The sequence below is a fragment of the Falco biarmicus genome, chromosome 5 (assembly GCF_023638135.1).
Source record: "Falco biarmicus isolate bFalBia1 chromosome 5, bFalBia1.pri, whole genome shotgun sequence".
In the NCBI taxonomy this organism is placed as follows: Eukaryota; Metazoa; Chordata; class Aves; order Falconiformes; family Falconidae; genus Falco; species Falco biarmicus.
Window position 1 is genome coordinate 49,061,282 of NC_079292.1, and position 14,222 is coordinate 49,075,503.

The window sequence follows — 14,222 nt, forward strand, 5'->3', positions numbered from 1 at the left end:
GTATTTGCTCTCCTTTCAGTTTGCTAGACTTTTAAACATTTTCAGGAATAGAAAAACTGTATTTTATCTTCTGTTGATTTTTGCATCAGAACAGAAATTACTAAAATAAAATACAAATCTGAACAGAGTCAGATATATTTTTCCTTTCATGCTTTAAAAAATCTCCACTGTCTTAAAAAAAACCACCCCCCCCAAAAAAACCCCACCCCCAAAAAAAACCAGTTAAAGCTAATTTCCCCTCTGTCTTGCTATCCTGGAGAGAAAGTAGTAAAAACAGCAGTTTTATATAAAGCAGTTCTAACCACAAATGTTAGAATCGTTCTACTAATGAAAACATGTTTTTCATACATATCAAAAACATGCTGTAGTTTGAAGAAATACAGAAAAACTCTATTATTAGACAGGATAATAGTGTATTAGACTGTGTATTACTTGGTTTGACAATCATTATAGCATAAGCAAAGGCAGGTTGATATCTGTTTAAATAGTTTTACCTAAAGCTACCCCTTTTTTCTGATATTAATCTCCACTTTGACTAACTACAAGATTAATTTATATCATTTCCTTGAATTACAGATACTGTAAACAGGAGGAACAGCCAAACATTTTTCTCAGTAATGAGTCAGAAAAAACCCCCATAGTTAAAACCAAGAAAACTTTCCTAAATATATGTTATAGGGATATAAATAAGTAAGATGAATTACATCTAAGCATCTGTCTTATAGTGTACAAGTAGTTTGGGATTCTAAACAGATGAAAAAAGAAATAAAGCAAATGAAAAAGAAAAAGGAGGAAAAGAAAGCAAAAGAGCTGATAAAGTTTCTGGCTACAATACAGGAGACATATCATTACCATATGATCTAATGTGGGTGTCAGCCTGGATTGTGTTCATTGAGAGAAACCTTATTTTTTAACTGTGCTATGGAATAGAAGCAGGAGGGTTTTCCACCAAGTGACAGTCACTGAGCTGAACTTACCCCCTCCTCCTTTCCACACCTGCAAAGCCTTTTGCTTGGGTTGAATATTTAGTTTAATTACATCTCAGCTTTGAGAGCTCCTGTTGCAAATCCCTGGATTAAAAGGTACGGTTTTCAGTAATTCTCCTGAATTATGCTGCACTAATAAAACTTCGGGCAAGTCTACGGCAAGAACTAGTTGAATTTTAGGAGAAGTAAGGAAAAAATCCTACTAAACGTTTAGCAATGTTAAGTTCTGTATCCAGCACTTTTGTTTCTTGGGAACATGAGAATGCATTCTCAGGGACTGTGCGGATTTCCTACTGTTTATTTGACTGTTCTGTCTCTTGTTTTGATTTGTATAAGCACTGCTATAGTCCTTTCTTTTTCCTTACTGTAAACTTTTGCAGCAGTATATTCTCTGTTTGCAATCCAGTGTTTAGAATTGGTGATGTAGTGAGTGTAAAACAGTGCGTGAGTTCTTACATTTCTGTTTTAAACTGTACTCTGTGAGTTCTTTTTCATTTGGATTTCTTCCTATATATTCCAAAATTAATGAATATAATTTCAATTTCAGAGGAAAAAATATGAAGTAGATAGTTAAACAGGCTCAGGGTATGACTTTGTAACGTTAGAAAGTGCTATGTTACAGTGTACAAACAAGGGACTCATTTAAAGAAGGTTCCTATGAATGAAATAGTAGAAAAGAAAACTCCTGGAGTTGAAATTCCCGTTAACAGGGTTTTAATCTCTTTAAAACTTCCAACTCCTATGTTTGCACATCTAGACTTTATTACACAAAATGGGTAAAAAGTATAATTTAGGGGATTTTTTTTTGAAACTGCACATATTGTTTAACTTGTCTTTTGTGGCATTTTGAGAGATTTCTGACAATAGGTGAACTAATATTTAAAATGTAATATTAAGGTAAACTGACAAGAAGACCACCAATACAGTGGTGACGTGAACTGATGAAGCATATTTCCAGTGGTATTTTAAACTGAAATGTGGCCAAGTCTATGGTATAGTTTCCTCAGTTTGTGGAACAGTCTTCCTCATTATAAACACATAATTAAAGCAAATTTAAACAGTTATGTCCTGCAGATGTAAATATTGTGTCACAGATGTTTAAGAATTCAGAATTTTTTTCCCCTCTATTTTTTTGTAAGTGAAATGTGAATATTTCTTACTAGTACAGTTTTGTAAATGTCTTTTTCTCTGGTTATGTTCATTTACACATGCAAACAATAGGAACAGATACATGTGCCTGCAGTATGAATGTGTATACGAATGAAGATATGCAGACACATATCTACTCCTGTTTCCTGATTAATATGTAGCTTATGTCTGCTATTTTCTCTGCTGTGTCCTCAGATTGGATCCTTGATATCCTTTGTTGTCCTACAGTCTTCCTTTATACTCAGTTCTCACTGTTTTTATTATGGTTTTGACAAAACAGGGACCTAAGGAAAAGGCCTACTACAGGGTTTAACTGATATAAGTGAAGTCATCAATATTAATATGAACAAGAAGTAAAGTGTGAAGACACTTCCAAAGTGCCTTTGCATTGTTTTGGGTTTTTTTTTTGAGGGGTAGTAATTTAATTCCAGGATAAGGTTCTGATTGTGCATTCTTGGGAAGGATGGTGCTTCAGCAGTCACCTTGGGGGGGGGGGGAATACAAGCAGTTTTAAAAATTTAAAAGTATTTTAAAAATATACAAATATCTAAAAAAGAGCTGGGGAATCTTTTATACTGACAGCCAGTGCCATGCTGGAGTTAGTGTGCAGCATTACCAATACTTATTGATGTTAATGTATATCCTGAAAAGTAATTTGTACTGGAGTACTGTTTTATTGATCATTTTCACACAGCAGCTTATTAGGATGAATGGTGATGATTTAACAGATTTGTCTTTCAATTTCAGATTATTAATAAATTGCATTGTTATTTTTCAATAGTTCATACATAATAATGATTATTTTTTTTAAAAAAATGGTTTTGATTAAACTGTGGTAAGAATTCCCCACCATGCATTGACACCACATTACTGTGCCAGCCTTACTTGTCCATGTGGACCCTGCATGTGTCCTGGGGGTGCTGCTGGGAAGCGGGCAGCCCCGATGTCGGTGGAGGGCCAGGGCAGGGTGTGCAGGAGGGTGGCCCACATGGGGACACAGCCAGCCCTGCTGCATGGCACAGGTTTGCACAGCACTGAGCTGGGCTGACAGGACATGCTGAAACAGTCTGAGCCTCTAGTTGACACTGGGGTCTATGAAACCCCTCAATGCACACAGTAGGTAGCATGTCTGCTGCACTAAGGGAAAATGCTTTCAGTTCATATCAAGTCCTAAAATTACAGAAGCAAATGGTTCTTAGACAACAGAAACAATGTTTTGCTCCATGTGTGAAGTCACTTTGAAGTCTTTGGGACACTGGAAGATGTTAGGTACCTGTCTTCCTGTTAGGCAGGTGACAGAAATGTAAACGATGATTTTAAAACACTAGCAAATTTTATAAGGTTACCTCATCATCCCCTCAAGACTGAGCCCTAAAGCTTTCTGGAGGATTGCAATGTTGGCATCTGCAGGTAGAATTTCATAAAGAAAATTGAACACAGGCACAATATAGATTGTATCTAATTCCAGGCCTGTGTGTTTTATTTTGTTTTTACTCCTGTGAGAGTGCTTGGGTGTGGTATTCTAGAAAGAGAGGCCTCAGTATACCAGTCGCACCTAACATCAGCTGCCCATGTCATCCATCTGCCTGGTAGGTTCCATATGTTGACGCGGAGAGGGAGACAGTCCTCCTCCTCTGCTTCCCCCCAGGTTTTGTATGTTTCCATTAGTCAATGTAGAGCTGAGAAATGCTACACCACACCCATAACTTTTAGATAACTTCTACTAGAAAAAAATTAAGCCCAGCTAACACCCAGACAAGGCATTTTGGAAGTTATTGACCTGAATAAGCAAGTGGACTTTTTTGCTTTCATTACAAAGAGTAACATCTGTACTCAGGACTATGCCATTCATTTTAAGAAAAGGCTCCTAAATCGATGAGAAGTTTGCCTTTCTGACACTTGGCCACTTGAAGACAGGTTTCTTCATATTTTTTTGTGAGTTGTTTTTAGACCCATAAAGGTTTGTAAAAGATAAACTTTCTTATGTAAAATAAAAAGAAAAATAAATTAATTTCCAGAAAACTAACTGATCTATACAGCCTTGATGCAAAACTTGCAAACAACTGTTTTGTAATTTCTCCTTAGTGCACAACACAGGTAGTACGTTGTACAGTGTGTTGAAATGCATTTAGGCCTAGGTCCTGAGAAAATGTATTTAAACAGTTTTCCTTGTTAATATCTATGGCAATACATGCTTGGGTAAAGTTGTTCCTGAGCATGAAAGTCTGTAGAATGAGGCCCTGAAGTCCCATTACAAAGTGTGCTGACAGTACAACAGGCATCAATTTGAGTGCTCATGCAGTGTAAAACAGGGGATTTTCAGAGTATATTGTTTATGTCATAAAATCCCCTAAACAAAAAATTTGGAAAGAAAGTTAAGAATATCCAATATAACATCGTATTCCATTTTATTGTGCTGTTTAAACTGGGAAAGGAGTATAGCTCATTTAAACAACTAAAGATTTTCCCCTCTCCACCCCACCACTAAGTCCTACTCTTTCTCAGTCAGTTTTACTAGGCTATAATTTAAAACACACAGCAAGCTGGAACTTTAAAAAAATATTTCTCAAGCCACAAGTTTGGGAACCTCAGGTTCGTCCCCAGGGGACGAACTCATTCCTATGAAACAAATGCTAATGAAATCAAATAGACTGTTACGTTGGCAGAAAACAGACACATGGAAAATGTGGCTTATTGTTTTGACTGTTTTGCATAACAAAGTTGACAGCGCTGCCTGTTCCTAATAAATATTACTCTAAATATGCAAACAGATGTGTTTACAGTTGTCTTTAAACTGCTCTGTAAGAAAAAAGCCTACTGACAAGCAGTTACCAGACTTCTATCACATAACTGTCCTATTTTCACAATTCAGTTTTCATTTATTGAAAGGAACAGTTATGCAATTGGTGGATATGCTGGACCTCCTTCGGCAGGAACTGTGCAGCTATGGGAAACTGCTACTTTTGTTATAAATCTCCTGCTTTGATCCCTAGGTTGTGCCCGGAGTCGATGAACTAAGCCATGAGGCTGGCTCTTCTCTTTGTCCTACTGTTGCCAGCATGCTTGGCCAAGCCGTTCCACCAGCAGGGCCTCTTTGACTTTATGCTGGAGGATGAAGGGTCGGCTGATATGCCTCCAACGGATGATCCAGTCATATCTGGATTTGGACCAGTGTGCCCCTTCCGCTGCCAGTGCCATCTTCGCGTGGTGCAGTGCTCTGACCTAGGTAAGCCCAAGAGTATCTTTATAGAGTATATCCTTACATTCCAGCCACAGGTTTGCAGCTGAGAGGATGAAGCTTCTATGCACTGCCACTCTGAAACTGAGTTTTTGCCAAAGAAATATAAAGAAATATGCTACAGTAATGTTAACTAGAATGTGCTATATGAAGTAGGCCATAGAGCCCTGACAAGATGACATTTGTTGTGACCCTAAAGAATGTTTGATTTTTCAGTGTATATTTTGTGTATGTACATTTCATTTGTTCTTTGAAAGACCAGTTTTCTGTTGCAGAGAAAATAACTTTTCAAAGCTATTCCTTCAAATGCATATTAAATAAATTCAGTGAGGTCAGATGTGGGGATGGAAACATTTTTAAAGGTTCTAAATTGCATTGTCCAAGCTCCAGCACTCTTTAATCATACTGTCTAGTACTTCAACATAGAAATCATCCCATTTCCATTGGAATACATGAGCATGGAATAACCAACCCTGAATCATATATGCTGGGAACAGCTTTTTGGAGGAAAGAGCTTGGAAACACTCCAAACAATGAACATATTTTGGAGTTCCTTATTAAATATCTCTCTTAGACACTGTTCAACTGAAACCATGAGAACCTTTTTCACAAACTCCCCTTACTCCCTCACATACAAGGGCTTGTCTGCACAGTCAAACTATCAGGATGTGAAGCCACGCCTGCCATCACTGTATTTGACTTTCCCATGCAGAAATCTCAAGTAATGAAGTTGACTTCAGTGAGGCTGCTCTTGGTTTAAGCCAGTATTATTCAGTCTAAATCAGTGTGTAGCACAGAAAATCAATTAAAATTGGTTTTGCTCACAAGGAAGTTAGGCAATTTATTCAGTGAACAGCCAAATAACTTTTCTTATGATTTTATAGCTTTTTTTTCTTTAAGTTTTTTTTTTTCTCAGCTGTTTAAATGTATAGCTGGATGTTTTTATTTTCCTGTGTTATAACATTGGCTTTGATAATTAGTGTAAATCATGGCACAAATCCATCAATTAGGACCTGGGTCTCATTGTGGTGGGTGTTGTACAATTACAGAAAAGGAAGGGGAAATATTAGTTACATCCCTAGAAACTTCAGTGAATTTATTAAAGCAAGCCACATAATTATGCAACAGATACGTTTGGCAAAGACCCAGTGAACAATGCAAACCAAGTTGCAGTAATGAGCATGGACTAACTCGCCATGCATTCATAAAGTTTTCACAGTACTGTCCCCATTGAAAAAGAGTCTTTTTTTACCAGTTACATGTGAGATAACAGCAAACATGGGGTGGGGAGTGGGGAGGAGGTTGCCTCACATGCCATGAAGGTCTTAGGTTTTATTGTTGTTACATTGGCTAATGCTGATGGAATTTAAGTTATTTTGGAAACTTGTCTCCAGTCTGCTTCAATTCTGCAGAATGTAAGGAGCTTTCATTTGGTAAAAAAGTAGAGATACTCACAGAGGGATCTTTTGTTGCTGTACTTGCTCCCATGTTAATTCAGTTCTCCTTCATACACACATGGTTTCCAAAGGGTTGCACTGCAGTCCACTGCCTGCGCATAATTCTGGCTTAATAGAGTCCCGTACTGACAAGGACACTCAGACAGCAATTAAGGTCCCAGGTCTGTGTTTCTCAGATAATTTTGAGAGGAGTGATAAGAAAGAGATATATTTTGAGCTTGGTTTAAATTCACATTCTGCAGATACCGCAGTGAAAAAGTTGTGCTTTTGAAGCGGCTGGGCTGATAACATCCAGCCTCTGGGCATGAAGGAAGAGAGATCTCCCTGGGCTTAAAATACGCAGCCCTGGAAAATAAATAGAGAAATGAAAAGTCTCAAGGAAGTAATGATCATTCAGAGTTCCCCAGCCTTGGCATGAAGTTTTATCCATCCTTGTCACATGTGGCTACAACAGCCCCTGGTGGGTTGTGGCCCAGGTGGGATGCTCACCAGAGCACAGGTCTGATGGCCACTCCTGTGAGCAGGGACAGGACAGCTGTGTGTGCTGCCTGCTCGCAGGCAAATTGGCTCTTTGCTCTTCTCTCTTCTGGCCTTCAATCTGTTTCTGTGCAACTCAGACTCAGACGAGGTCAGATTTACCTACTGGCTTGAGGAAAACTGTTCCCAAAAGCGCAAAATTCTGTTGCAAGCTGTGGAGGTCTTTCCAGGATGCCGTAACATTCTGCTGGGCTATGGGATGAAGGGTGCTTGGGACACAGTGATCAGGAAGATGTGCAGACCAGAGCCATGAAACAGCAATAACAGTTCCACCTCCCTGCTAACCACTGCTCCTGCTCGCCTCTTCCTTCAACTCTGGGCATTTCTGACCCAAACAAATTAGCTACCACCCTCCCTCAAAATTATTAAATGTAGTCATCTAGTCCCATTGGCACTAATTGAAGAAAAACTGCAGGCAGTAACAAGACTCCTCCCAGGGATATATTAAGAGCTTACTATATTAAGACTCACAGAGGAAAGCTGAATTCTGGAGTAGGATTCTTTCTTCCACTCACCCTTTGGCATGGAAGGAGGGCTCTTTGCAGTCACAAGCCCCTGGGCACATCAGAGAAAGGCAGCTGGAGAACCCTAACATGGGCTACTTATGGAGAGGTCTCCTCTTCCTCAGCATGCTTCTTTTTGTGCCCAAAGGGGCATTTGCTATTTGTTTTTGTTTTGCTTTGTAAGGAGAAAACCAACTATCTGACACAGTTTTATGAGTAAACCACAGAACTACCACATCCAGGGTCCAGAAATCAGGGTTGCCTGTTGTCTCATGAGCACTGGATGGGGATAGTAATAATAATAATAAAATAATAAAAATCCAAATTCAATAAAAACAGTGAAAAAAATGCCTGGTGGTCCAATTACACTCCTGTCAGCTGAATTTTTGCATTCCTGTATTTTTAAGCTTCAGTCACATCTTCCTAAGCACATACCTTCCAAATTAATTTATTTTGCCTCCAAGCCAAGAGCTGAGTTAGCAGGAAGGAGAATTCCGTCTTCTCACACCCTGAAGAAGAATTCTGTCTGAGCTGTGGTTACTGACAGATCGAGAGCAGAGCCCCATGTGCCTACTTTATATGAGATGTCTTAACTTTGTGCAAGGATCTCATCAAGGAAAGCCACCATGGTATCTTTATAAAAGCACTGCCTTTTCTGAATATGCCTCTTGTTGCTGAAAGGGAGCCACAGGTTTACCTTTTAAACATGCAGCAGAATAAGACATTACTATGCTATAGCCATACTTTCTGTAGAAATCACAATCTTTCTTATTAGCACACACTACAGGCGGGGAGTACCTGATGTAGCTGGTCAGAGGCAGCTCTTTGTGTTTTAAAATAATAAATACAGAGAAGATGTGCAGTCAGTTGACCAGGCAAACATCTCGTAAAAGTCCTCATAAGGATTAAATGTTCCATTTAAAGTCTCATCCCCCCAAAGGGTGTCTCAAGAAAAGGTTCCTCTCAGAGTGCCCTGGTAGGCAGGAGGATGTACGTGTGATTACTCAGCCCTGCAGCGGATGCAGAGTGCTCCATAAGAGCATTTGTAGGTCATGACCAGAGCTTTATTTCACCTTCAGATAAGTCTGGCAGCCCCTTATGAAGTGAGCAGTGTCTGTGTTCTGCAGGGTGCAATGAGGTCGCCTTCCTTAGAGACTTCACAGGACATAGGGGGGTCCCTCCAGCCTTCTTGCCATGAGCATGCATGGAGGATTTGTGGACTCCAAATGTTGTGCGAGAGATGGATTGCAGTAATCAAAGTTCAAGCAGTATTACAGCTTAAACTGGAATCTTACACAGAGCTCAGAAATGCAGGGCTTCTCCAGCTGTAAAGAAGGGTATATTAAAGCTCAACATGGGTGTTAGAGTGTGTGTTTGAAAAGCACTTTGAGATCAGTGGGTGAAAAACTCACATATATGTGTAAAGCATTATTCCAGGGATCCAGTAACATGAGGCAGTTTGAACACATACAGTGTCTAAACTGTATTAACTGATGGCTCTTCAACACCTGAACCATAGTAATGTGACAACAGCTAATTTATTTGTTGACAAAAGATGATATGTCTCATTGTATAAAATCTTCCAGAAACATCTGAACACCCCTTATCTTATCATGACTCCATGTGGAAACTTCATCTCTCATCATAAAGGAAATTATCTCCTTTGGGATATACCTTGATTTGAACATCAGATATCAACATAAAATCTTTTTAAAGCAAAATAGTATGTACCTCACTGGTGATCAATCTCAGTCATTTCTGAGTTCAAGAAAACAGACAGGATTACTTACTATTGTGTACTTAGCTTTAAAATCCCTGCCAGTATTTGGATGTTTACTTTCAAAAACATAACTTTTAAAGCTAAATGTTTAACTCAAATTCTTACAAGTTTCTAAAGATGTAATAAAAGACAGCATGGATCCTTAAAGAGTTAGACATTAACAAAGTATAGTTTTAATTATTTTTTTTTTGTTTTGTTAATTTACATTGTAATTTCTGAGCTTTTAGGACAACTTATTCCATGTTTTATGCATTTTTTTCTGCTAACAGTAAGGACTAGAGACGTATTCCTTTCATGTTTAATAGAAGTTGAGATTCTCATGAAATCCCCTGACTTCATGGAACCGGATCATTTAACAAAAATATTATCAGTAAAAATGGAACCATGAAATCTGGGAAAGTATATTGTCACTTATGCTGAGAGTAGCCTCTGCATCACAGTACCGTGGCCTTAAAACTGAAGACTAAATACCTTTTTTGACAACATTCTTTAGCCAAACATAACTTATGCTGTCATCAAAGACAAGTCACTGGGCTTTCCACATGCTAACTGGTTGAATTGTAATGCCCTAACATGCTGGACATCAGACTGGAAGACTGGTACTATCTGTAATATAGGAGTAATCTCAGGTGGTGTTAGTTAAGGGTTATCTGGGACCCTTTCATAGCCATGGGGAGAGTTAGGTAGCTGCCCTCAGGGGGGCAGTTCCTCCTGTCAAAGGTGGATGTCAGTGACAGAACGGCTACTTTGTTCCTGGAGAATTAAACTAACAACACAAGGCCTCAATGACCACCTAAGCCTATGCAACTTACTTTCAAATTAATGAAGTTAAAATTAAAACATGGTGTCCTGCTTTTGGAAAAAAAATAAACTTGAGTTACCAGCATTAGTTTGTAATAAATTTGCCATGGGTTATTAAAAAGTTTATATATACTCTGCTTAGATATATTTTTGTAGGATGCCTTGGAAAACATGAAGAAAACATGAATTAAAGCCCTGTAGTCAGTACATCCTGAAAAATTATCAAGTCAAGAACCCAATAATTAGAAAACACTCATGAAAAATTGTCAAGAAAAAAAATATCAGCCTGGATGTAGACTGCTTCATATTAACAAAAAGTCGTTAGCTTTTGCCAATGCAATACTAAAAGACAGGCCTTGTTGCATTGCAACCTGAATTGCTGATGTTCCAGTTCCGGTTGATAAACATGATTCTAGTTGAAAATTAATCCAGTCTAAACACATCCCTTCTTTATTAGCTGCTTAGTCCTAGGTAACAGTTACCAACTTTGTATTTTCTTTCTTCCCCCCTCCCCCCTTTTTTTTTAAAAAAAAAAAAAAAAAAGATTTGTTTGGTTGCATAAGACTAGGAAATGCCATTTAGAAAGCCTAGTGGCAGGAAGGGAAATGCTGACTGCCAAGTCCAAGTGATACAAGAAGTGACTGTTTTCTGGTTTGCACTGTGACAGCGGTTCATTTCTAAGATTTCCCAATATGCAAACAAATAACTAATAGAAAGCTAGTAAAATGTGACTTAATTATTGTAAGTCATAGCAGGTCATTACAGTGCTTTAAAACATACTAAATAATCACTGCTGACACCTACTAGTGTTATGGACATCTATAGTACATGTATTATGTTAACACCTTTATAGGGTGTATTATTTGGTAAGACATGGAACTATTTAAAAACTGTCCATGTTTTCGCTACATAAAGCCTGTGCTATTCGACTCTGAAAGGTTACCAGCTGAGTCTTAGGAAGAGCTAAAGAGTCCAAAGGCTTCTTCCCAATGCTCACTGAGAATCCACTGCCAACAGGGAGACCTGGGAATTTGGGTCCTATGTGTAGCCACCAATGATAACAGCAAGGAACTGCTAATACTAGCCTCCACTGCTTGGGAAAACTCTGCTTGCAGAGCCTAGTTACCATGGTATTTAAAAAGATTCTAGTTTCAAGTTTCAAGCAGATTTTCAAAACACCTGTCTCTAACCCAGATTTGAGAGTATCCCCTCCTTATCAGCTTTGGACTCACTGGTCTGTATTTTGCTTTACTCATGTCCTGGATATGCCAAGTGATTAAAAGGAAATGCGTTAAAAGAAAATAATCAGGTTACATTAAAAAAACAAACAAACAAACAAAAAAGAGTATTTTTCTGAACGTATTTACTTTTCCTAAACTGAAAGTCTAACAATATATCCTTCAAAATACATTGTGTATTTTTATTTTTTTTAATTTATCCCTTCTGCTTTACATGCCTGCCCTGGCAAACAGTATTGACAAATGCTGGAATGCTAGGTCCATTCAGTTGTATTATGTTTAAGGACTCATTCACACAGGGTATTATTGTCCTTTATATTATGAAAGCAAAGTAGATAGGGAGTAGAACTCACTCATTGGCTTCTCTGCAAGGAAAGAGATGGAAATAATTAACACAGATACAAAGGGACATTATGACCAAGGACCATGCCTGCACAGGGTTTTTTTGAGGGGTAGGGGGGTCGAGTTGTAATTTTCAACTTATAGGACCAATTATGGGACTCGAACAGCTCTGTACAAACGACCTTGTTGTTAGCATGGTTACATTTGCTATATAGGCAACTCTACTGCAAACTTCTTAGGTAGTCAATAGGGAATAAAAAAGGTGAAAGTAGTATTTAAAGAATTTGTGTGCTCTCTTCATGCATACTCTTAAGTGAGAGGGCACCCAGGAGAGTATCCCATATCAGCTTTGTGTTTATTTCCTGGGATCTCTTAGAGTGCTTTGAGTTGCTACAAAATCTGTTAAGGAGAGCATGCTTGCACTTTTAATTTCAATAAGAAAAGGAATGCAATAAATACTCATATTTTAAAAAGCAGCAAAACCAAGAAAACTTCTCTGCCCACCTAATACCATCACAACGTTAGGGATTTAATGGGAAAAAGCAAATGCACAGAATATTTATAAAATTCTACAGTATTTAAAGCATGTGCAAATGCAAATGGGACTACAGTCTGGTTCTGTAATACATCATTAGCACAATAGAAATGTGCAGTAGGTCATCACAGAACCAGTTTCTGCCTGCACCTCCTGTACCACCTAAAATGTGAAAGCTTAGGGTGACCTCAGTTTCTATGCTGGAGTGCATGTTTTCCCTTCTACTGCTCCAGTGTGGGCCTCTAGATGAATTCTATTTTAGAGATGCATGGAAGAAAAGTGTTTGTAGTGGTGCAATAACCAAACTCTTCATTGATTATCTCTGCCTAAGAGGTATAGGATCAAAGGCATAAGTGAGTTAGCCAAACGGGACTAAAATGCTATGTTATCATTCATCTCTGATGCCATTTCTTTCCATAAATTCAATGAGGTCTCCAGCTTTGATTTCCACACCTTCAGATTGGGAAGATTGTACTGATGCTTTACCACTGGGAACTAAGAATGGGAAAGTAAAAGTGAACAGTGCTAATAAAGTTTGTATAGTAGCAGCAGCCCAGGAAAGAAAAAGAAAAAGAAACGAAGGGATAGTATGAGCAAGAAAGGGAAAAATCTTTTCTCTTTTTCAAGGGAAGCTATATCAGTAATTATTAAAAAAGGAGACATATAGACAGTTTCAAATCCAGGTAAGGAAAAAGGAAGAAGGAAATTATGAGAAGAAATTAATTAAACTGTTTTCAGGGTTAGTGGGGAAAATTTATTTTCTGTCCTTTATTCTTTCATTCTGTGACAGGGAGTTTACATTCTCTGGGCTGGAGATGGCTGTTACAGTGATACCTGACCTGAGGAAGATCTGTTACTAATGGACTAACAAAATAAATAAGTGACAAAGCAAAAGTATCTAAGAGTTATAAGCATATATAAAACATCATTTAGTAAAAAAATGGGAACTAACAGGCCTGTAGACTCCCTGTTTCAGTTAGGAAATTATCTCCCAACATTTACTGAAATGTTATTTACTATGTCCAGGCACAGTCACAGCAGCTCCTTCCACTGTTAGCTTGCATGAAAGTAGGTTGAAAACAATCCTACAACGTTTATGAAAAATGGCCATGTTATGTTTAGAAGTACCTGAAATAACTGGGAACATAACTTTGCCCTCAGGTCATAATAAAACTAAGGCTGTGCAATGGCCATGTGGTCAGAACAGGAAGGGGTAAGTGTGCTTGAAACCAGAGAAGATCCACCCCCACACCACCAACTCCCCACCCCCCACCCCCTGCCAAAGTTACTCTTTACGGCTAATAGAATATGTTAGTGGTAATTCTGGTAAATCCCAAAGTAAAGACTGAGGGAGCTATCTTTAAATTGTCATCTGCTGCCTGCTGCTTAAACTGTGAACCAGGCAACCATCAAATTATATTGCTCCAAAGGATCTTTCAGAATGTAATTTGTTAGATAATGCTCACTTTTCTGAGTCACTGAAATGCTTTCTTCTGACTACTCTAAAATACTTGTAAGAAATAAGTGTTTCACCTTAATGAATGAATACTCATAGATATTACATCTGCGTTGCATCTACTTCCACTAAAGCCATTATGCACATGGTGCTGGCAGATCGCATGAATCACACAGGACAATTGCTGTTCTCTGATGGGA

The 14,222-nt window shown here is 38.3% G+C and overlaps 1 protein-coding gene across 1 annotated transcript in view; it reads left to right on the forward strand.

The window, feature by feature from the left end:
* The first annotated feature begins 870 nt into the window (after window positions 1-870).
* Window positions 871-14,222, forward strand: part of DCN (decorin) — a 40,189-nt gene continuing 26,837 nt past the window's right edge. Inside the window, exons 1-2 of the mRNA XM_056340988.1 lie at window positions 871-1,082; window positions 5,129-5,361. Of these exons, the coding sequence (XP_056196963.1) occupies window positions 5,157-5,361 (205 nt within the window). The 5' untranslated portion in view covers window positions 871-1,082; window positions 5,129-5,156. The remainder of the gene's footprint in view (window positions 1,083-5,128; window positions 5,362-14,222) is intronic.